The sequence below is a fragment of the Malaclemys terrapin genome, chromosome 6, assembly GCF_027887155.1.
Source record: "Malaclemys terrapin pileata isolate rMalTer1 chromosome 6, rMalTer1.hap1, whole genome shotgun sequence".
In the NCBI taxonomy this organism is placed as follows: domain Eukaryota; kingdom Metazoa; phylum Chordata; order Testudines; family Emydidae; genus Malaclemys; species Malaclemys terrapin.
In genome coordinates, this window is record NC_071510.1 from 74,946,652 (window position 1) to 74,969,157 (window position 22,506).

Below are 22,506 nucleotides of genomic sequence, written 5' to 3' on the forward strand. Positions count from 1 at the left end.
TGGGACTTTTAGCAGCCCAGACTCAGAGATCGCAAGGGGGCAGAGGAGGCCAGACAGAAATGTAAGTCATGGCAAGCAGAAATGTTAGATAGGCCAGATCTGGCCTGTGGGCCGTGTTTTGCCCACCCCTGCTTTACACTCTTACCTCAAGGGGAAGAATCTAAGGGAAGCCTCAGAGATTAAAGAGGCTTCCCCTCTTCTGCTAAATCAGGTAAAGCTCCTTCTCCATTCCCTGGCTTAGACAAGGAGTGCTTCCTTGCAGCTGCTCCTGCTCAACTGGTTGGTGAAAGCTGCTCACCCAGTTTTCAATGTATTTTAACCACCAAGGGTGTGGAGATGAGAAAGGATTTCCAACCTTAAGAAACTTATCAAGACCCTGTGCCCACAGAGGGGGAGCCATCTGCATGGATGCACTACAGACAATCCCTAATAGTCTAAAATCATGAGTCAGATACCAAGAAAGATTAAAATAATCTGGGATTTGTTTTTTCATTTCCCTTCTAGTTTAATCTTTAGATGGGGGACAGATAGCTTCCAAGTCTGATTGTTTTCATGCTCAAAATATAATGTGACAAGCACATGTGAAATGCGAGTCTCCCTGCTAGCTGCTGAGAGAGAACCTAACAAACTTTCCTAAGCCCTGGAGTGGAGAAGCTGCCATCCTTTCCCTGTCCATCTCCATCCTTTATTGCTATCATTATTCCAGAGGGAATTCTGTGTCACTGCACATGCGCAGAATTCATGGCCCCCGCATATTTCTGTTTCCCTAGAGAAAAATTACTTCTGATGGGGAAGCACAGGGAAGCCGCAGGAGTGGTCACAAGCCCTGCCCTCGCAGTGCAGGCAGGTCAGTTTGGGCACCCGGAACAGCCGACAGAGACATAAATCACTGCCAAGATGGGAGGGCTGGGAAGTCATGCGTGAGAGAGAGAGAGAGAGACTGTCCCTCTGGCTTGCTATTGTGGCACACTCAGCATGGAGGGGCACTTTTTGAATCAGTGCATTGATCAGATGATACACTCTGGATACTGCTACTTCAGTATAGGGTGTCTGACTATGTAGCGTGCTTACTGGAGGAACTCTACCATAGTACATTTAGTTGTGTGAGGGTCAGTGGTTGTATTAGGCTGGCTTTCAGTAGAATTAGGAGTATTCCAGGGATGTGTTCTCTCTCTCTCTCTCTAATATTTTAATAAACTGATAACGAAGCTGATGGAGGCCAAGTAGGAGGGATGAAGTTTGAAGAGTCACCTTTAGAGGATCTTGAATATGTGGATGATATTGCCTTATTTGAAGACACTACTGACCAACTAAAGCTAATGCAAAAACTATGGGACTTAAGATCACCGGTGATAAAATGGAAACAAATGACCAGCTGACACTGCAGGTAGATGGTAATGATGTTGAATGGGTGAAGAGTTCTTTATCTGGGTAGCTGCTTGACAGCAAGATGTTCTATAACCGAAGTAATCGCATGTTGAATTGGTCTTGTGTCAATCGTATTCAATGTGTTCAACGGCCTCTGTTTAGGAGGCAGGATGTTTATTGTTTAATGTGGTGGTGATTACAATCCTGTTATATGGAGCAGAAATATGGCCATTGAACAGCTAAGGAGAGGAAAGTAAACAGTTTTCAACATTAAAAGTTACAGCATATTCTTAACAGCCACTGATCTGATTTTGTAACAAACAAGGAGATATTTAGATGATCCCAGCAAGTTGCAATCTGTCATCAGTGAAGAACAAGAAGAGTGCAGCTGTGGGGTCATATCCAACGTGTAGAAGAAGGTACGCTTCTACAGAAGGTTTACAGAGCTGAGATGAAAGGAAGCAGAGCACAAGGTCGGCCTCAAATGAGTTTGGAAGATGCAGTTTTGAAGGATTTAAGAAGCTTGAATTCTCCCATACTGACGCTTGATGAAGGAAGAAGACTTGTAAGGGATGATTTGAGATGGAAGTCCATTGTATGCAACATCATAACCATGTGAATCTGCTTCATTTCAATATAGGTAAAGGACTTTTCATATTAGACAATGTTAAGCAGACACATACATGCTCACATTTTGAATTTGGCCAATAGTTTATTGGGTTTTCTTGACTACTGAAAGTGTGCTTTAATAGGAATTTTCTTTTTCATGGACCCATTTTCTCTTTTGCTTGATCCTACCTTGAAATAATCCTGTTTACAAGAATAACTTGGTTTAAGTGCCTGCACCTTTGGAGGAGATGATGCCGTCTAGACAGGAGACAGAAAATCATGACTCAATCTTGACTCAGACACCAGTTCTCTCTATGCCTTCAAGCAAATCACTTAACCTCTCTCATTAAAGCCCCAATCCTGCAAGGAATTCCAGCACAAATAGAACCTTTTCTGCTTTTGCAGGCATGGAACTTGCTGCAGGATCAGGACTAAATTCTATAGCCCTGTCTTCAATAAGGCTCTGCATGGGGTGCCAGAGTCTACTCACATATAGCCAATTGTCATTAGATGCTAGAATTTTAAAAGGTGTCTCTCATTGACATTTAAATGCCAGTACAACTGAACAATTTTACAATTATCAGTAAATACTGATTTAGCATATCTGTGTATATAAGCCTGTTAGCCTTATACCAGTCTTCAAATTCAAACTGTGCCAGACTGACAATATCCTGTAATATTCTAAACAAATCTTACAGAATTAAGATTAACTTTATTGAATTAAATCTTATCAAATTAGGGTGAATACATTTGAGGTACACTGTATTATAAAAACAATTGAGCATGTGTTATTGTGCCATTGTATGTACCTTCTCTTGTGGTGGTGGTGGGGAGAGAGGATGTACTTCCTTCTGTTATCATCCCTTTGAAGCCACCCCCTTGCAGAGCTATGTGTATATACTAATTCAGACAAGATTCTCCAGGGACCAATAGAAAAAGACTTTTGGATAAACAGCCTGGTTTAAAACTGGCTATCGGCCTTCTTGAGCCAGCAAATGGACAAGAACCCTGGTCCATAGAGGGCCCCAATCCTTAAGGTAGGGTTGGAAGGACTGGGACTACTGAGGTCTCAGAAGACTAAGGCAGTGGGTCTCAACCTATTTACCACTGTGGGCTGCATATGCAGCTCCTCTGATGTGGGCCACACCCACACAATATATATACTACCTGTATGGCCCTGAGGATGTCACCTGGGCCACAGCTGTGTGCTGATTGGGCCCACAAGTTGAGAACCATTGGACTAAGGGGTTGTTCTAAGCTGCAGCGGTGATGAACGAGTAACCACAAGGAATCCCTTTAGGTGGGAATGGTAGTTGAAGGACTGCTCCTGCCAAAACCCACGTTAGGATTGGGATGATGTCTGGTAAGTTTATTAGCATGCATGTAAGGTTTTTCTTATTTGTTTTCAACACATTATCTGTAAAGTTTACATTTATTTTAAAGTAGGCTTGCATAGAAAGAACTCTGGGGTACTTACAACTGTACCAATTACACTGGTTAACCATCTCTGACGAGAAACAAATAGGTTTCCTTGGACAACCTGTCTGTGCTGGAACAACTCAGTGAAGGCAGGGAACTCTGTAGCTTGGAGATACCCTGGTCAGAAGGGAGAGAGATGGGGGTCTCCACCCAAGAAAAGTGCCAGACGGGGGAGCTGGCAGCCTAAAAATGGTGTCCTTGCTGGACCACTGAGGGGAAACAAGAGTGCAGTTGCCCTGAACCTATGACTCCAGCATACATGCATGCTTTAGTCTCTCAATCTCAAAAAAACCCCAAACACAATATCTTAACCCCACTTGCCTATAACTACTTCCCCATCTATCTATAAACTCATTGAATTCTCTTGTCTACAATCGCCTTCTGGAGTTCCTCTCCTCCAGTTCCACCTTAGACCCTTTCCAATTTGGCTTCTGCCCTTATATTTCATTGAAATGGTTCTTACCAAAATCTCTAATGCCTTCTTTCTAGCTAAAGTTCAGAACCAGTACTCCATCCATGTCCTCCTTGACTTGTCAGCTACCTTTGACACAGTCTTGAAATCTTGTCCTTGTTTGGCTTCTGTAACTCTCTTCTATAAGGGTTCTCTAATTGCTCCTTCAGCATGTCCTCTGAAGGATCCTCATCCATCCTGTAACTTTATGTGGGGGCTCCATCCTTGGTTCTGTTCTCTTCTCCCTCTGCACTTTATCTCTGGGTAATCCAATTCACAAACAAATTCAACCACTATCTTAATGCTGTTAAGAGACAGATTTGTGAGTTAACTCCAGACCTGTCCCATTCTGTTCAAACTAAATTCACGACCTGCCTCCCTGAGATGATCTAGCTGCTCGCTCAAGCTAAACATGGTTAAAATAAAGCTGCTAATCTCCCTGCCCCCAAACCCTTCCCTACTACTTTTTCTCAATCATTGTAGATAACACTACCACCCTTCCTGTCATTCAGGCCTGTAAGATGGGTGTCATCTTCAACTCCACCCTTTCTCTAGGCTTCATATCCAGGCTACATCTAAATCTTACCAATTCTTTATGCGTAGTATCCATCCACACAGCCAAAACTCTCCTTCAAGCTCTCATCATTCATGTCTCAGTTACTGGAACACCCTTCTCTCTGGCCTTAACAAATGCAATCATACCCTGCTCATATCCATTTAAAACGCAGATACCAAGACTTTCCTAGCCCATCACTTCAACCATACCATTCCTCTCTTTGAATCACTTCACTGGTTTCCCTTCTCTATTGAATCAAACATAAGCGGCCTGTATTCTCTTTCAAGGCCCCCACATGGCCTATCCCCACCCTATTATCTCATATTCACTATTGAAGTGTTAACACTCACCTCCAATCATTCCATGATGTCAGATTCTACTGCCCACTTGTCCATGCTTTCTCCCAGGCTGCCCCACACACTTGGGAGGTTCCCTCTTTAAATATTCACAAACCTACCTCATTATTCATCCTCAAATCCTTCCCCAACATTCTCGGTTGCAGTGAGGCCTATGAAAAACTTAAGTTAGGCCTGGTCCCCACTAACCCCCCACTTTGGACTAAGGTACGCAAATTCAGCTACATTAATAACGTAGCTGAATTCGAAGTACCTTAGTCCGAACTTACCGTGGGTCCAGACGCGGCAGGGAGGCTCCCTTGTCGATGCCGCGTACTCCTCTCGCCGAGCTGGAGTACCGGCGTCGACGGCGAGCACTTCCGGGATCGATTTATCGCGTCTTAACCAGACGCAATAAATCGTTCCCAGAACATCGATTGCCTGCCGCCGGACCCTCCGGTAAGTGAAGACGTACCCGTAGGCGGCTAATGTGCAAAGTCCACTGCCTACCATGCTGACCTATACCTCTCATTGTTTACTTGAGCTCTCCCATATGTTTGTCTTATCTTATGTTTAGCTCATAAGCCCCTTGGGGTACAGACCATCTTTTTGTTGTATGTTCGTACAGCACCTAGTATAATACAGCCCTCCTGGTGTAGGCTAACTAACTACTATGGTAATACAAATAATTATTAGTAATATATATGCTTCAACACCTAATATATAGGACACAAGTATGATGAAAAGAAAATAGGATAATACTCAAAATGGTTACCATATCAATATATTGCCATTGCAAAACTTACATCCATAACCACAGCCTGTAAACACCATAGAGCCCTTCCAGGAAGCTCTTCACCAAAAACATCTTACAGTATAGAGGTCTCACCTTGAAAACCTTAAAACCGTTACTCAAGCAATTACAGAATCAGGCCACAGATATGAAAAGAACACAGGAGTAAAACTGGGGTCTAGAGTCAATAGTAAGGCAGAGGTAAGGGGTTTTTCTTTTGGCCATAGGGGATTGCTGTGCAGGCAGAAGTTTGCAGTCTGTGAGTGAATGTTAGTGTGAAGTTTAGTGTCAGAATTGTATGCTACCAATAGCAAGTATTCCAATACTTTTTATTCTCTCAAATAACTTGTGACTTCTCAGTCTTAACTATTACCTTAGCCAACAATTATCTTTTTGTGGGGTAACAGACTTACTGATTTCAGTCAAATAAGGGGAAGAGAAGGTGAGAGGAAGCAAATCCAAGCTTGAGCAAAAGTCTTGTTTATTAGCAAAGATAAGAACAATTATGAAACAAGGTTAATAACTTTATTTGTTCATTAACTGATACAGTTAAAGAGGATACCACAATTTGTTACTCACCTGCTGCACAAGCTGCTAAGAACTTTTCACTCTTCGAAAGCTGTTTTGCTATAAGATGTGTGCAATTTCTGAATTGCTAACAAAAGAAAAACATAAGTGTCATTGAAAATGGCTTTTTTAAAAAAAAAATTAGCTACTCGCACAAACTTAAGTCTAGACCATCATCCAGACTATTTTATCTATAGACTTCAATCTTATCTGTTGCTTCCTTTTGCTTCATGTGAATTTAATGAATGAAACAACAAAGGTATATGCTCACCTCAGTATCAATAAAAACACAGTCCAGTGTAAGTAGTAATTCAACTATAGCCTCCTTTTCTTGTTTCTTAAATCCAGTTAGTTGGATTCTTCGCTTTTGGACAGTGCATGCCATCTGTACATTTATTTTTAAGGGGGGAAAGCATATGCATAAATTGTTTGTACAGTTGTATTTGAACTTCCTCATTTTTGGATAAAATTAAAGACAATATAGCTATATAAACAAATGCTTCTATTAGGGTAATGCTACTACAAAACATAACTATTTTAAATGGTTACTAAGTAGCATTAATGTACACTAAAGAGAATAGCCTAACGTTGAGGTTCCAGACAACACAGAACACCTACATGATGCTCCCAGCTCTGCACCTTTGTGTGCCAGCCTGCCCACCTCAAAGAAGAGAGTTAGACCTGCCAACATGGTCTGCTACTGAGGCTGCTTTATAAAAGAAGCTGACTGTTCCCTAACGAAACCCCTGGGTACAAACAGAGGGACTCAGACCAGCCACTGCGGGGAGGGGGAGTCCATAATAAGCAAAGGGAAACCAGCTGTCCTAGGCAAGGTAGGCTGTAGCAGAAAGAGCCCCAGGGAATCTTAATAGGAGGAGTAGCACAGAAGGGGAGCAGCGAAGGAGACAGGATGTTGAATGGAGGTGGCGCCAACTGCATTTTCAAACCTGAACCAGCAGCGGTACTTCATGGGGCACCACCAGTCAATTCTACATCGATATTAGTGCACAGTTTGCGTAGCAGTGCTGGGCCTAGGGCGTGCATCACGATGGGGTACCCAGCTCTCACCATCCCACACCTACCATGGGAGCAGGGGGAGGCCACACTCGGTCACCCCGGTGCGCTCACCTTTCCCTGCCGGGAGACGGTCGCGCTCACACAGCGCAGGGGACCAAACAGCCCCGCTGGCACTGGAGCCCAAGCGCTGCTGTGGGGAGGGGGCAGCGCCGCAGCGGCTGTAGAAGATCCGACCCCGCCGCTCCCGGAGCCGCTGTAAGAGGCGGCGGGCGCCCCGCCATACCAGCCCTGCAGCCTCCTTCCCGCCGGCAGCAGCCGGCCCCGCCCCCGGATGTGGGACCCAGCCGTTCCGGGACGTTGTCACTGACGCTCCCTGGTCTCTGGGGCTGCGAACACGGAGCCGAGCGGGGCCCGGCCGGTAAGTGAGCCTGGCGCTGCTGCATCGCTGGAGCCTGGCGGGGCGGAGAGACCGCGGGCAGGGTCCGAGACATCCCCGGGCCGCTATGTCCCAACACGCCCCTGCTGGGGAGCTGGGCCCCTCTCGAACCGTCCCGGCAGGCACCCGCGCCCCACTAGCCCCTCTCCTGCCCCCCGGGCCCGGCTCCCCAGCCCCCCACAACAGGACGCTCCTTACGACTGACCGTTAGTCCTCCCTGTGCCTCTTAATAACGAACCTGGCTGTTTGACAGCGTGTGGCGCTCCGGCGGTGCTCGCCAGGGCCGGGTCACACGCTCTGTGCCGCCGTCTGTCGCGGAGTGAGCACCTGGTGGCGACCGCAGGCTGCCGCCCCCACAATTTATTCCTTTTGCCAAATGGTGGTGGTGGTGCTATAAATTAAAGAGGGCACATTTGGTTAGAAGAAGGGCCTGGAACTAGTCGGGACACTGAGTTGGGGAGGGTCTGTTTCTGGTCCTGCGCTAACTTCTTTTGTGACCTTGTACAAATCATAAAAACAATGAGGAGTCCGGTGGTACCTTAAAGACTAACAGATTTATTTGGGCTTAGTAAAAACCCCACTTCTTCAGACGCATGGAGTGAAAATTACAGATACAGGCACATGAAGAAAAGGGAGTTACCTTACAAGTGGAGAACTAATGTTGAAGGCCAATTTAGTCAGGGTGGATGTGGTCCACTCTCAATAAGTGATGAGGAGGTGTCAATACCAAGAAAGGGAAAATTACTTTTGTAGTGAGCCAGCCACTCCTAGTCCCTGTTCAAGCCCAAATTGATGGTGTTTAAGTTTGCAAATAAATTGTAGCTCTGCAGTTTCTCTTTGAAGTCAGTTTCTGAAGTTTTTTTGTTGAAGAATGACTAACATGTACCTTCTTTGCCTCAGTTTCCCCACTAGGCAAATAAGTCTTAGCCATCTACTTCAAAAGAGATGTTGTGAAGTTTGATTAATGGCTAGTTTGAAAATGCAGGTCTTCTACAGATGCTAGATATCCCTAGTTAGTATTATCTAGGTCAATTATTATCCATTACTAGATGGAAATGGTAGAATTATGGAGAAAAAGCAGAAGTGTTAAATATTTCTGTTTTGTGTTTGCAGGGGGAAAACAGATGATGTAGTCATGATAATAACACTCTTTCCATTCCACTGGTGTTCTCAGGAGAATGTTAACTAGTAACTATTAAAATTAAACACTTTGAAATCAGCAGGTCCAGAGTTTTAGAAGTGCTGCTTCAGGTGCTCCTCGGATCATTAATGTTGATTTTCAATAAGTCTTGGAATATAGGGGAAGTTCCAGAACACTGAAAAAAATTAATGTTATGCCAGTATTTTAAAAGGGTAAGCAGGATGATCCAGGTAACTATAAGCCTCTTAGTTTGCCATCAGTCATAGGCAAGAAAATGGAGTGGTTGATATGGGACTGCATAAATAAAGAATTAAAGGAGGGTAACATAATTAATGCCAATCAACATGGGTTTATGGAAAATCCTCTCAAATTAATTGTATGTCATTTTTTTTATGAGATTCTGAGTTTGATGGAGGAAAAGAATAGTGTTGATGTAATGTGCTTATATTTCTGTATGGCATTTGACTTGGTACCATACAACATTTTATAAAACTGGAACGATATAAAATTACAATGGCACACATTAAATGGATTAAAAATGATTAATTGATAGGTCTCAAAATAGAATTCTAAGTAGGGAATAATCATTAAACAGCTGTGTTCCTAGTGGGGTCCTGCAGGGATCAGTTCTTGGCCCTCTGCTATTTGACCTTTTTATCAATGACCTGGAAGAAGACACAAAGTCATCAGTGATAAAGTTTGCAGATGACAGAAAAATTTGGGGAGTGGTAAATAATGAAGAGGACAGGTCACTGATACAGAGCAATCTGGATTGTTTGGTAATCTGGGCGCAAGCAAATAATGTGTTTTCATATGGCTAAATGTAAATGTATGCAAGTAGGAACAAAGAATGTAGGCTATACTTGGGGACCTCTTTCCTGGCAAGCAGTGACTATGAAAAAGATTTGGGGTCATGGGGGATAATAAGATGAACATGAGCTGCCAGTGTGATACTTCGGCCAAAAAGGCTAATGCAGTCCTTGGGTGCATAAATAGGGGAATCTCAAGCAGGAGCAGAGAGGTTATTTTACCTCTGTATTTGGCACTGGTGTGACAGCTGCTGGAATATTGCGTCCAGTCCTGATGTCCATAATTCAAGAAAGATGTTGATAAATTGGAGAGGGTTCAGAGAAGAACCACAAGAATGATTAAAAGATTAGGAAATGTGCCTTAGAGTTAGGCTTGGAAGAATTACCTTGGTGTCCGTTTCTCTCTCTCTCTCTCTCTCACACACACACTCACACTCTCTCTCTCTCTCTCTCTTTTTCCATAAAAAAAATAATTGAAATTTACAGATGGGTAAAGTAAGAAAAATACTGCTTAAGAACTTAGTTTGATTCAAGGATATTTACTTTGTATATTAAAACATATATGTGATGTTGACATTTTGTTTTTAATGATTATAAAGCTTTAACTTTTTGAATCTCAACATTGCTGTCATTAAATAATTATCTGATACCCGTTGTTGTCTGCCCCCTATATTTTCCCACAACTGTGAAAGATTATAGATAAAAATGAATGAAAAATACTTAACATATAATTTTGCACAATTTTGGAATTTTAAATAGATAAAATGAGAAAAATGCTTACAAATATACATAGATATCTGTCAAAATTATAAAAAACAATAAAATTTGAATTCTGCCAAGCCTACTTATAGAAATAAGTTAAATAGATTGAGCTTCTTGTGCCTAACAAAGAGAAGGTTAAGAAGGGATTTAACTACAGACTGTAATTACAGTAACTCTTCACTTAACGTTGTAGCTATGTTCCTGAAAAATGCGACGTTAAGCGAATCCAATTTCCCCATAAGAATTAATGTAAATGAGAGGGTTAGGTTCCAGGGCAATTTTTTTCACCAGACAAAAGACATATATATATATACACACCAACAGTATAAGTTTTAAACAAACAATTTAATACTGGTACACAGTGATGATTGTGAACCTTGGTTGAGGTGGAGGAGACAGAGGGTGGGATATTTCCCTTACCGCTAAATGATGAGCTAGCAATTGGCTGAGCCCTCAAGGGTTAACTCTCTCACTCTGCAAGGCAGCAGGAATGGAGGGAGGAGGTATGTGTGAGAGAGAGAGAGATGCGCATTTCCTCCCCTTAAGTACACTGCCTTGTTAATGAGATCAGCTTGCTGAGACCAGCTGCTGCAAGCTCCCTCCATCCTGAGCCCTGGTGTGTCTCCCCTGCTCTATGGAAGATGGGGTAAGTGGGGTGCAGGAGCAGGGGAGAGGGGGACACCCTGACATTACCCCCCCTCTTCCTTTCCTCCTCCTCCCCCCCGCACAGCAAGCAGGAATCTCGGGGAGCAGCTCCAAGGCAGAGGGCAGGAGCAGCACATGGCAGTGGGGGGAGGGACAGCTGGAATTGCTAGCCTGCTGGGTGGCTGTGCAGCACAGGGAACTTAGGGGAGTGGGGAGCTGATAGGGGGGCTGCCGGTCCACCCTGGTTCCAAGCCTCCACCAGCTAGCTGCAACAGGCTGCTCTTCCTGCAAGTGGTAGACAAAGCAGGCGGCTGTCAAACGACCTTAGAAGGGAGCATTGCAAAACTTTAAACGAGCATGTTCCCTAATTGATCAGCAATGAAACAACGTTAACCAGGACAACTTTAAGTGAGGAGTTACTGTACCTGCATGGGAACGAATATTTGATCATGGACTCTTCAGTCTAACAGAGAAAGTTATAACACAATCCAATGGCCGGAAGTTGAAACTAGACAAATACAGACCGGAAATAGTGTGTCAATTTTAAACTGAGGGTAATAACCATTGAAATAATTTAGCAAAAGTCATGGAGGAATCTCCATCACTGGTAATTTTAAATCAAGACTGGATATTTTTTCTAAAAGAAATGCTCTAGGAATTATTTTGGGGAAGTTCTATGGCCTGTGTTATATGATGGGCCCCTTTGGCCTTGGAATCTATGGAAATTTATAGGTGGAGGTTGCAGCACCACCCATAGTAAATGTTGGCCAACACTTTCCATTATAAGCATTTTCATTGCTTACAACTTTGCCAAACATTGTTAGTTCAGGCTGAAATTTTCATGCTGCATCTTTATCTCAGGTTGAATGTTTCTGGAAAATAAAAACAAAAAACAGCAAAAATAGTTCATCTATTTCTCAGAACAAGGTTAGGGAAAAGTACATTGGCAAAACAGTGTTAAATTCTTGCAACCATTTTATGAGCACCTTTAGCATCTAACATAGAGTGCAGTAGCGAGTGGAATTTTGGTAGGGGGTTCACCCTAGCAGCAAAAAGTTATCTCTTGCTTGAAAATCCATACCAATCTGGATGAGTTATAAGCATCTGAAAATCACAGTTTGTCATGCTCAATAGAGTTTGTTAAAGAAGAGTGAGGACAGGGACAGGAGCTGGGGTAACAGGGCAGTCTGGGGTGGGGGGTAAGAAGCACAGGGAGACATGCTAGGCAACTAGGCAGGATGGCTCAGCCTTGGGATGGAAGGACAGGGTCTGCAGCTTCTGTATCCCCTGGATGACACTACCTCCAGGAACTTGCAATAGAAATGAGGATTCCTGTGCCTGAACATACCTCTGCAGCCAGTAAATATCAGTGAAACCGACTGGCAAAGTGTGTTTCATCTCCCTCTAGAACAGGGGTTCTCAAACTGGGGATCACGACCCCAAAGTGGATCACAAGTTTCTTTTAATGGGGTCGCCAGGGCTGGTGTTAGCTTCTGCCCCCGGCAGCAGGGTGTCTAAAGCCCAAGCCCCACTGCTCGGGGCTGAAGCCAACACATGAGCCACTTAGTTTCACTCGGCCCCCTGTGGAATGGGGCCACAGGCGATTTCCCTGCTTACCGCCCCCCTAACACTGGCCCTGATTCTAGACTCTAGAATCTAGAGTAATACAGGACACTGGGGTCATGTAGTAATTTTTGTTGTCGGAAGTGGGTCGCAGTGCAATGAAGTTTGAGAACCCCTGCTCTAGAGGTTGATCTACATACTGGATGACAACCTGTTCCTGCTATTGGTTACTATGTTAGCTCATGTAGCAGAGGTCTGTACAGTGCATTAAAGGTTCTGTTACTCCAAATCAGATCCAGGGTACCCCCAGAATAGTTTATCTATTGCCCCCTCCTGGGTTTACCAGAGGTCCCTTCTAGGTAGCCTATTAATCTGTTTCTTCAGGGTGAATGGGGGCTCGCTCTAGAGAAATGCCCTAGGTTTACTAGAGGTTCCCTTTTTAGAATAACTCCCCAGAGTATCTTAGATCAGATACAGTCTGCTGATATAATTGATTGACACACAGACAGTACTTTTCCAAAACAAAGTATCTTCTATTACAGTAGCACACTGATGATCCCTGGCTACAATGTAATCTCAGCAACACAATTCCTTAATAATAACAATTCCTAAATATCCGAACTGCAATGTCATACAATTAGAACAGTATTAAGTGTTGCGCCCTACACATGGTGATTAGCCGTGTGCAGTTACTGACAGAAATCTGACATTGTTTTATATGTATAAAGTTTAAGCTCTAACACAGTGGTTCTCAACCAGGGATACGCCTACTGCTGGGGGTATGCCGATGTCTTCCAGGGGGTACATCAGCTCATATGGATATTTGGCTAGTTTTACAAGAGGCTACATAGAAAGCACTAGTGAAGTCAGTACAAACTGAAATTTCATCCAGAGAATGACTTGGTTATACTGCTCTATATACTGTACACTGAAATGTAAGTACAATATTTATATTCCAATTAATTAATAATATGGGAAAATGGGAAAATAAGCAATTTTTAAGTAATAGTGTGCTGTGACACTTGAATTTTTGTGTCTGATTTTGTAAGCAAGTAGTTTTTATGTGAGGTGTAACTTGGGGATATGCAAGATAAATCAGACTGCTGAAAGGGGTAGTCTGGAAAGGTTGAGAGCCACTGATCTAATACAAACACACATCTTTATTGCTCCAAACATATTAATATGATTTCTATTCTATATTTACACTATAACTAGCATTCCTACTCTCCGTAGGTTTCTTTCCCTTTGTTGTGTCAGGGTCTGCTAGTTGCTGCAGGTGCTGGCACTGTTTGTGGTGTTTTTTCCTTCTGCTGCAAAAACCACCCCAGTGCTCTGACCCTGATCTTCTCCTCCCTCTCTGAACAACTTCACCAACTTCATTCCAGTCTCTCTATTGGTTCTTTTACGATCCTTCCCTTATTATCCAATAATAGTTGTTTGCTGAGTGATTCTTATATAACAGTTTGAGATTATGGTCTGTATTAGCTAATATGGTCTGCCAACTATTATGATCTGTAACCTTTATCGTATATTTACACTGAGCCATGCTTGGCCTACCTACTTAGGTGACCTTAAGTCTACCTCTGTGCTAAGCATGCTCCACTTTTACTTGGATGCACGCCAACATTCCACACACACCAAACTGTAAACAATTACCTCATCCTTAAACTGACAATTGGATACATACTATATGTACCGTATATTGATATTATGGTCTTCTGTTACCACTCTATTTCCTGCCAATTTAGTTAATCTTATTTTAATTCTTCCCCCATTTTCAACTAATGGTGGCAAGATGATGCTTTTAATGCTGTGTTTATGAAACAGAATAGAAGAGCTAAAAAATCTCTGGTATTAGTTCCAGCCCTACTGATGACCCATGTGAGGACCAGTATAATTCTACATGATGGAATATCCTTAGTTTTAAAAAGGCAAACCAGGGTGGATTTGATTTAAATCAAATAATGGATTTAAATCAAATCATGATTTAAATCACTAGTCAAGAAGACTCGATTTAATCATGGATTTCTACATAAAAGTGCATTCTTGTTGGTTGTTATAACCTTAATACATATTCTTCACAACTCAGAGATAGATGTAGGTTTCATTTTTAGAAGGTACACGCTACACATTTTGAAAGTGATTTATTTTGAAAAATTTTCAGATTAGTTTTACAGCTATATTAGAAAATGAATGATCCTTTGGTTATTCCATTTACCAAAGGTAATTGAAGCAGATATTTATGAAGTCATTGGGAAGTGAACTGTCTTCAGTTCAACAGGTTAATCATTAATATTTGGAGGATTTTCTTGCCATGCTGTTTTAGGAGGAGAACATGGACAGACATTTAAATTGTTTTATTTAACTAAAACAACGACGTTATGTATTCTGGATTTTTTTCTTCAACAGCAAACATATAATATTTTAATAAAACAAGCATATGAATTTTTGAATTTAGTTAAACATTCAAGTTTTTTTAAAATCAGGGTTTTTTGTTAAAATTGTTTTTAACTAAAATAGTTAAATGAATTAAAAAAAAATTAAATCGACTACGTCAGCCAGGTCAACATGAGAAACTTAAAATATTGGCTTCTGCAGCTAACTCAGTCGTCTTCACCTTCATTTTCCTGTTTGTTCATAATCTGGAAAAGAAAAATGACCTTTCCTGCTTTTTCAGGTCCCAAATGATTTCTCAGTTTGGAATGAATTAGTCCAAAGGAAGAAAATATTCTTTCTACACCAGCAGAAGAAGCTATTGCTGTTAAAAGTGAGATTATCACTTCAACAGTCTCTGAATCCAAGTGCTTAAGTGACTTCCACCAGTTCACTGGTGTAACTTTCTTTAAAACATCATCAGCAAACATATATTTCTTGAATGGTTCACCCTTAGCTCTTAAGTTTATTATGGAGGGATGATTGCTGGATGTCCATGTCATAGCCAACTCCTCTTCTTCAGCAGTTAAGGTTTGACCCTGGTACTGAGTATTGAGAATATTTGCAAGAAAATGAGCTGGAGATAGAGCTTGTTTCATTCGTTTTTTTTTTTATGCTTGTAATTTAACTCTGTCATTGCATATTTCTCTTTTTAAGATCTCACTCAGTTCCTTCCAAATTTCAACAGCATCATCAATAAAACAGCTATTTCCCTGCATTTTGTTCAAGGCTAAAGAAATAGGCTTCAGGGTACTTAGCATGTGTTCAACATTTCTCTTAAGCCCAATGTTGAGAACTTTGGCTGTGACAGTGCCATCTATTTTGTTCACAAACTGTCATCAGATTAGGCCAGTTCTTGATATAGTGCTCAAAACAGTCCACTGCTGAGTTCCATCACACGTCTTATGGGACAGTTAGCTTGGTTCCTCCTATTTTTTTCAGAGCAACTGCTGAAAAGTGGTTGTTATGGAAGTATATTGCAATTTCAACAATATTAGCCTTTATTTCTGAGACTGAAGTCTTTGGCTAGGAGGTGCATCAAATGAGCACTGCAACCGTATGTTATTAACTTGGGACTCTCCTAACTTCTTCTCATCTTGGATACATTTGCAGCATTGTCTGTGACCAAGCTGCGTATTAGACATTTGAATTTTTTTTCATAGTTTGTTATAGCTTTTACTGCTACTTCTTGTAAGTATTCTGCTGTGTGTTCATTTCCTGATGTATCAATTGTTTCTGTAAGGAAGACATTCCCTTCTTCTGTTGTCACATAAGCACATGCAACAGGATCATTGTGGACATTGCTCCACCCATCAAGATTCAGGTTAACAATCTCACCCTCCAGACCTTTTGCACACTGCTCAATTTCTCTTTCATACACTTTATCCAGCAATTTGCCTGCGACATCTGCTCTGCTGGGTGGACCTTGTCCTGATCTTAATGACTGAACCACGTTAATGAAGTATGGGTTCTCAATCATACAGAAAGGAGAGTTTGTTGCATAAACAAACCTGGCAATTTTTTCATCAATTACCTCTTTTTGTAATCTGCTGGTTTTTATTACAAACTTATTTATGGTTGTTTCTGGATGATGGAGATTTTTTTTTTCTTTTTGCTACTGGTGATATACTGTGGCTATGTGACATACATGATGTGACAGAAACACTATCATTGGCAGATAACTCTGAAACTATAGATAATGATGGTGATCTTGAAGGTGGATAGCCTTCAGAATCTTGTACGTTGAGGATGGATTCTCCTAAACAAAATAAGTCAATGCAGTTATTTAATTATTATTACCATACTGCTCGTTTAGTATTACTCATGGCATTCACTGACACTCAGTACTACTTTAAAGGTGAAATTGTAAAAGGAAGATCTGCCTATTTCAGCTTTTTATTTTTTATCACAACTGCATCTATAATGATAGTACTATAGAGTAACAACTATATTTTTTGCTCAAACATGAGAATTCAAGAATAGTCCAGAAGGAAGACAGGCAGTCCTTAAGAAAGAAGTATGAAATAAAAAAGTTTACCAAACTGAAGATCGTGCATGTTCAGATATGTTCCTTTCATCATCTTCAACACAGCTTCCTCCTGAGAAGGAACACTTCTCATGATGTTGTTTCATTTGGGCAAATAGGCCTTGCATTTCTTTGTTGCACTGTTTGCATTTTGCACGCATGTCTGTCTTACCCACAGGTAGAGGAACTTCATTAAAATATTCCCAAATTGGGTCTCTTTTACTAGGTTTTGTCTTCTAATGAGAAAATGGTATGGTAGATCTCAATCAATGAAGGCTACACTCAGAAAGACCTTAAGATTTCTGGAATATGCTGCTCAAACAGTTTCACTTTTGTTTCTACTGCCTGTCCCTCCCTTCTGAAATTTATCTCCAGACTTCTTCTCCTTGTCCAGATCTATTCCGCCCCCAACAATCTTCTATTCATTGAACTTTTTGAAACTTTGCACTTTTAGAGAGAGCGGTAAGGGATTGACTCTGTGTAAACAAATTTGCAGAGGGACAGTAGGGTTGAGGTCTGTTATTTCTCACCTCTATATATTATTTATTTATTTAAAACATTTTTGCTGTTTACAAGCGTGTTATCTCTGGAGACACAAATCCACAATTTGAGAACTGCAAAATTAATCATCTCTGATGGTATCTTCTACACTGAGCACTGAGTCCCATTGGGTAGATAGAGATTAAGCTAAATAATCTATACAGAAGCCCCTGGAACTCCATAAGATTGGGTCCCTAATCCGTGAAGTATTGGAACTCATTTACAAAACCTTTCTTAAACATTACATTAATATATTGTCTCATACGATAGAATTAGAATTTATAATCCCTATCCCATGATGAGATACATTATAGCATGGAGGAACTAGCTTGTCAACAGAACAGTTGTTTAAAAAAAAAAAAAAAAAAAAAAAAATAACCCCCCAAAAAGGGACAAACTGTATTTTTCCTAACCATGTATCAGAAACAATTGAACCATTTTAAGTCACATTTTCCCCAAAAAGATTTAGACTGAAGCAAACACGTGGCATTTACATTTCAGCTCAAGCAGTTAAAACTTCAGCAGTCATAAGCAACTGAAAACAGGGTTTTATAATGTGAAGTGTGCAGCAGTCTTAACTAGAGGTGCTAGCAGCTCTGCCTATAATGAATAAGTGGTGTGTGATAATGGTACAGTACATGCATAAAACATTCTCTTTTGTAAAATATAATCTCACAGAAAAGGGTAATTACTGAAAGAAAATTATCCAATGGAGAATATTTTATGCATATGATGGGAACAGATTTTATCCTACATATATTTATATTAAAAAACCTTATCTATTGCACAAGATCTACTGACGATTACCTTCTTTACCAATGTTTTTGTAGATGAGCAAATTTTTTTAACAGATATCATTCAACTAAATACATGTTGGACTGCCACAGACAAATTTCAGTCACAGCCCAATATCAAACACTTCATGTTAAAAATTTATAAAAGGAAATCAGTCAGAAGCTACATAGTTTTTACACTTTGATTTATCTAACAGTGTATGAAATTTCCCACAGAAAGACCACCTGCATGTACAGGAAAAACATAATTTCCTTTGTGTCTCATTTTAAGGCCATTTCATAAGGCTTCCTTAATTATGGAGCCATGACCAGCGCTTCCACAACATACACAGTGAATACAATGTGTGGCATCCTTCACTATGGTGGCATGTTAACTTATAGGGCCAAAAGAGAAAATAGTAATCTTATAGCTAAAAAGTTAAATACACAGAAGTCGTACATGCAAAAGTTATAGTTCACCTAACAATTAATTCCTTTTCCACAAATGTATACATTTGTACTGCTCTATGTAGCAGTATGTTTCATGCCTTGATGCACATATGCAATGTAGTAGAATAGTTATCACAACACTTAATACTATTTTCTGAACCTTGTTGATTTTAATTCTTAATTACAACTGTGTATTAACATCCTGAAGCTTCTTTCTCCATAGTATTTCAAAGATGCCTCCTTTGCTTTCATCTCGCGCAACTAAAAATTTGTCTACGTCCTAATCACCTTCCATTGTGACTTCTGAAATCTCATCCTCTCTGGTCTCAGCACCCACCTGGTCTCCTGTCAGTTCTTACAAAAAACCCTGCTTAAATCATCCTCTTACGTCAATCTGACCTCATTAGGCTGTCTGCTCTCCACAACAAACCCACTATAGACAACATGTGCTGTGATTTGGTGCTGCTGAATCCATGCTCATAGGTTCATAGATTCTAAAGCCAGAAGGGACCACTATGATAATCTAGTCTGACCTCCCCCTGTATAACACAGGCATAGAACTTGCCCAAAATAATTCCTACAGCATATATTTTGGGAAAACATCTAATTTTGATTCATAAAGTGATGAAGAATCTGCCATGATTAGGGCCCTACCAAATTCCATTTTGATCAATTTCACGATCATAGGATTTAAAAAATCATAAATTTCATTATTTCAGCTATTTAAATCAGAAATTTCATGGTGTTGTAATTGTAGGGGTCCTGATCCAAAAAGCAGTTGTGTGTGTGTGTGTGGGGGGGAGTTATTGTAGCGGGGGGTTGTGGTAATGTTACCCTTTCTTCTGTGCTGCTGCTGACGACGGCACTGCTTCCAGAGCTAGGCAGCTGATAGGTTGACCAGATCACAACAGTAAAATATTGGGACACATTGGGCTGACGTTAGCCTCGCCCACAGTCCACCCCTGCTCCTCCCAGGCTCCACCCCCACTCTGCCCCAGGTCCCGCCCCTTCCCTGCTCGGCCTCCCAGCCACTGCGCCCTTCCTCATCCCCCAGCCCGCTGCTGGCTTGCTGCGTCCCTCCTCAGTCCCCCACCCACCGCTCGCCTCCTTACACCCCCTGCCTGTTGCTGGCCCACCACTCACCTCTTCACCCCGCCCACACCTGCTGCTGGCTTGCCACTTGCCTCTTCATCCCTCCCACCCGACCCTCGCCTTCTATGGCGCCGACTTCCCCTCTGCCTGGTGGGTGCTTGCCCACTCCCCTGCCTCTTTCTGCACCTGCACCGCCCTCACCCTGCCCCCATTCCACCCCCTTCCCCCAAGTCTCAGCCCTGCCTCTTCTCTGCCTCCTTCCCTGAGCGTGCCGTGTCCCCTCTCCTCCTCTTCCCTACTGGAAAGTCCTAAGTGCCGCCAAACAGCTGTTAGTCAGCGGGGGAGGCGGAAGCGCTGGGAGGGCGGGGGAGGAGCGGGGATGTGACGTTCTGGGGGGAGTAGGAGAAGGAGGCAACGAATGGGGAGCTTGGCTGCCACTGCATGCGGCGCACCCACTAATTTTTCCCCGTGGGTGCTCCAGCCCTGGAGCACCCACGGAATCGGCGCCTCCCTCCCGCTCACCTCCTTACCTGAATATCAGGACAAATGGGGTCCCCATCGTACATGGATCGGGACGCGGGACAAAGGGTTAAATATCAGGACAGTCCTGATTTTATTGGGACATCTGGTCACCCTAGCAGCTGAAGAACAGCGGCTGCTGGCCGGGAGCCCAGCTCTGGAGGCAGAGCTGCCGCCAGCAGCCGTGCAGAAGTAAGGATGGCATGGTATGCAGATCTGGGCCCTCAGTCAGCAGCTGCCACTCTTTGGCTGCCCAGCTCTGAAGGAAGCAGCGCAGAAGTAAGGGTGGCATGGTATGGTATTGCCACCCTTACTTCTGTGCTGCTGCTGGTGGAGCGCTGCCTTCAGAGCTTGGTGCCCAGCCAATGGCTGCCACTCTCTAGCCTCCCAGCTCTGAAGGCAGCACAGAAGTGAGGGTGGCAATACCACGACCACTCTAAAATAACCTTGCAACCGCCCCTGCAACTCCCTTTTGGGTCAGGGCCCCCAATTTGAGAAACACTGGTCTCCCCCATGAAATCTAGTATAGTGTAAAAGCACACAAAAGACTATATAGATTTCACAGGGGGAGATGAGATTTCACGGTCCGTGACGCATTTTTCATGGTTGTGAATTTGGTAGGGCCCTAGCCAGGATCCTTGGCAAATCGGTTCAATGGTTAATTTCTCTCGTTGTTAAAAATTTATACATTATCTCCAGTCTAAATTTGTTTAGTTTCAATGTCCAGCCATTGGATCATGTTATATGTTTCTCTGCTATCATTAAATAGCTGTTCCCCATGTTGGTACAACCTTGAGTTGAGCTCCTTGAGTCTATCACTATAATAAAAATTTGTTTTCTACAAATGTAGACAGGACAAAAGGGCTCAGTACCTTGCTCAACCATGTTTTTTGAAGTGGTGCTGAGCACAGTTTGGTTCTGCATATCCTTTTAGATGAACCATTTTCAGATGTAATTCAGGTGAACCTGTTACTAATACCCATTGTCAGCTGCTGCTAACTTTTTATTTATTTATTTAGTCATTATTTATTTATTTGCATAGACAAAGATTTGAATCCCTCCAATAGGTCCCTTTTCACCACTGTATCAAATTCAAGCTTCTTGTCCTTGCCTTCAGGACTGTGCCTTACCCTGCCCCTCCCTGTCTGTCTGACTCAAATTTCCTATCCTGTTCCCTTTCTTTCCCTCTGACCTAAACCAGTGATAACAGCCTTGAATGCTTAATTGGTCTGCTTTCCTCACAGCCTTCTAATATTGCCTCCCCTATGTAGAATGCCCTTCATGAGCTAGTCAGTAATCCCTTTCCTTGTTCAAATTACTCTTCCTATCCTTTCCTGATATAGCCACAGGGCATTTTTCACCTAATATATCAACTCATTTTATTTATTTATTTAAATTCTTTATCTCTGTTATGCACTAGACTTCTCTCAGCACTTGCAAGTGTATTGGTGCATGTACATAGTGATAGTTCTATAATTGTGACCATATATTAAAACAAATGTATATTTTTATTTTAACTTCCAATCAAGGAGTTATTCTTTCACTTTTTGTTTTTCTTCACAAAGGACAAGCATTACAGTGCAGAAAGCTATGTTTTTATTAAGCAGTCCCTAACACCATGTTTGATGTCACATGATGCAGATGAATTTGAATCCTATCCCACAGAGCTTAAAAAGTAATTTCAGATGTGATACAACCACTGGGGCAACATATTTCCCCATCTATTTCTTGCCTTTCCTACTGTTCATTACATCTGTGGTTGCCTTGGATGAAAGGAAAGAAAGATGAAGAGGTATAAGGTTATGGAAGGAAAGAGAAAAGAAAATATGCTGAAAGCAACGCAGGAAAATATATACCATGTACTGTGATCAAAAAGAAAAAAAGAGGGAGGAGGGTGAAAGTAAAATCAGGATGGTAAAGAAAGTATAACAAAGGCAAGAGTATTACCAAGTTATATTTTTTTAAAAAGTAAATAAACCACTAACAGTTATAATTATACACTACACAATTGTTTTATTCATTTATGTTATTGGGACTGCCAGGAAATGTATTATTGTACTAGATACTTACTTTTTTTACTCGGTTAGTAGGTAGGTTTTAGTCCTGAGGCTGATGTATAGTGGGTAATTTTTTTTCAAGTGC

At 41.8% G+C, this 22,506-nt stretch overlaps 2 protein-coding genes across 2 annotated transcripts in view; one reads left to right on the forward strand and one right to left on the reverse strand.

Annotated features, from left to right (window-relative positions):
• SLF1 (SMC5-SMC6 complex localization factor 1) overlaps positions 1-7,463 on the reverse strand; it is a 79,321-nt gene extending 71,858 nt beyond the window's left edge. Inside the window, exons 1-3 of the mRNA XM_054033056.1 lie at positions 7,287-7,463; positions 6,430-6,543; positions 6,171-6,246 (exon numbers count right to left, since the gene is read on the reverse strand). Coding sequence (XP_053889031.1) covers positions 6,171-6,246; positions 6,430-6,543 — 190 coding nt within the window. The 5' untranslated portion in view covers positions 7,287-7,463. The remainder of the gene's footprint in view (positions 1-6,170; positions 6,247-6,429; positions 6,544-7,286) is intronic.
• A 52-nt stretch (positions 7,464-7,515) lies between these two features.
• KIAA0825 (KIAA0825 ortholog) overlaps positions 7,516-22,506 on the forward strand; it is a 414,416-nt gene continuing 399,425 nt past the window's right edge. The window contains exons 1-2 of the mRNA XM_054032998.1: positions 7,516-7,593; positions 13,291-13,466. The gene's annotated coding sequence lies outside the window, so the exon portion shown is untranslated. The remainder of the gene's footprint in view (positions 7,594-13,290; positions 13,467-22,506) is intronic.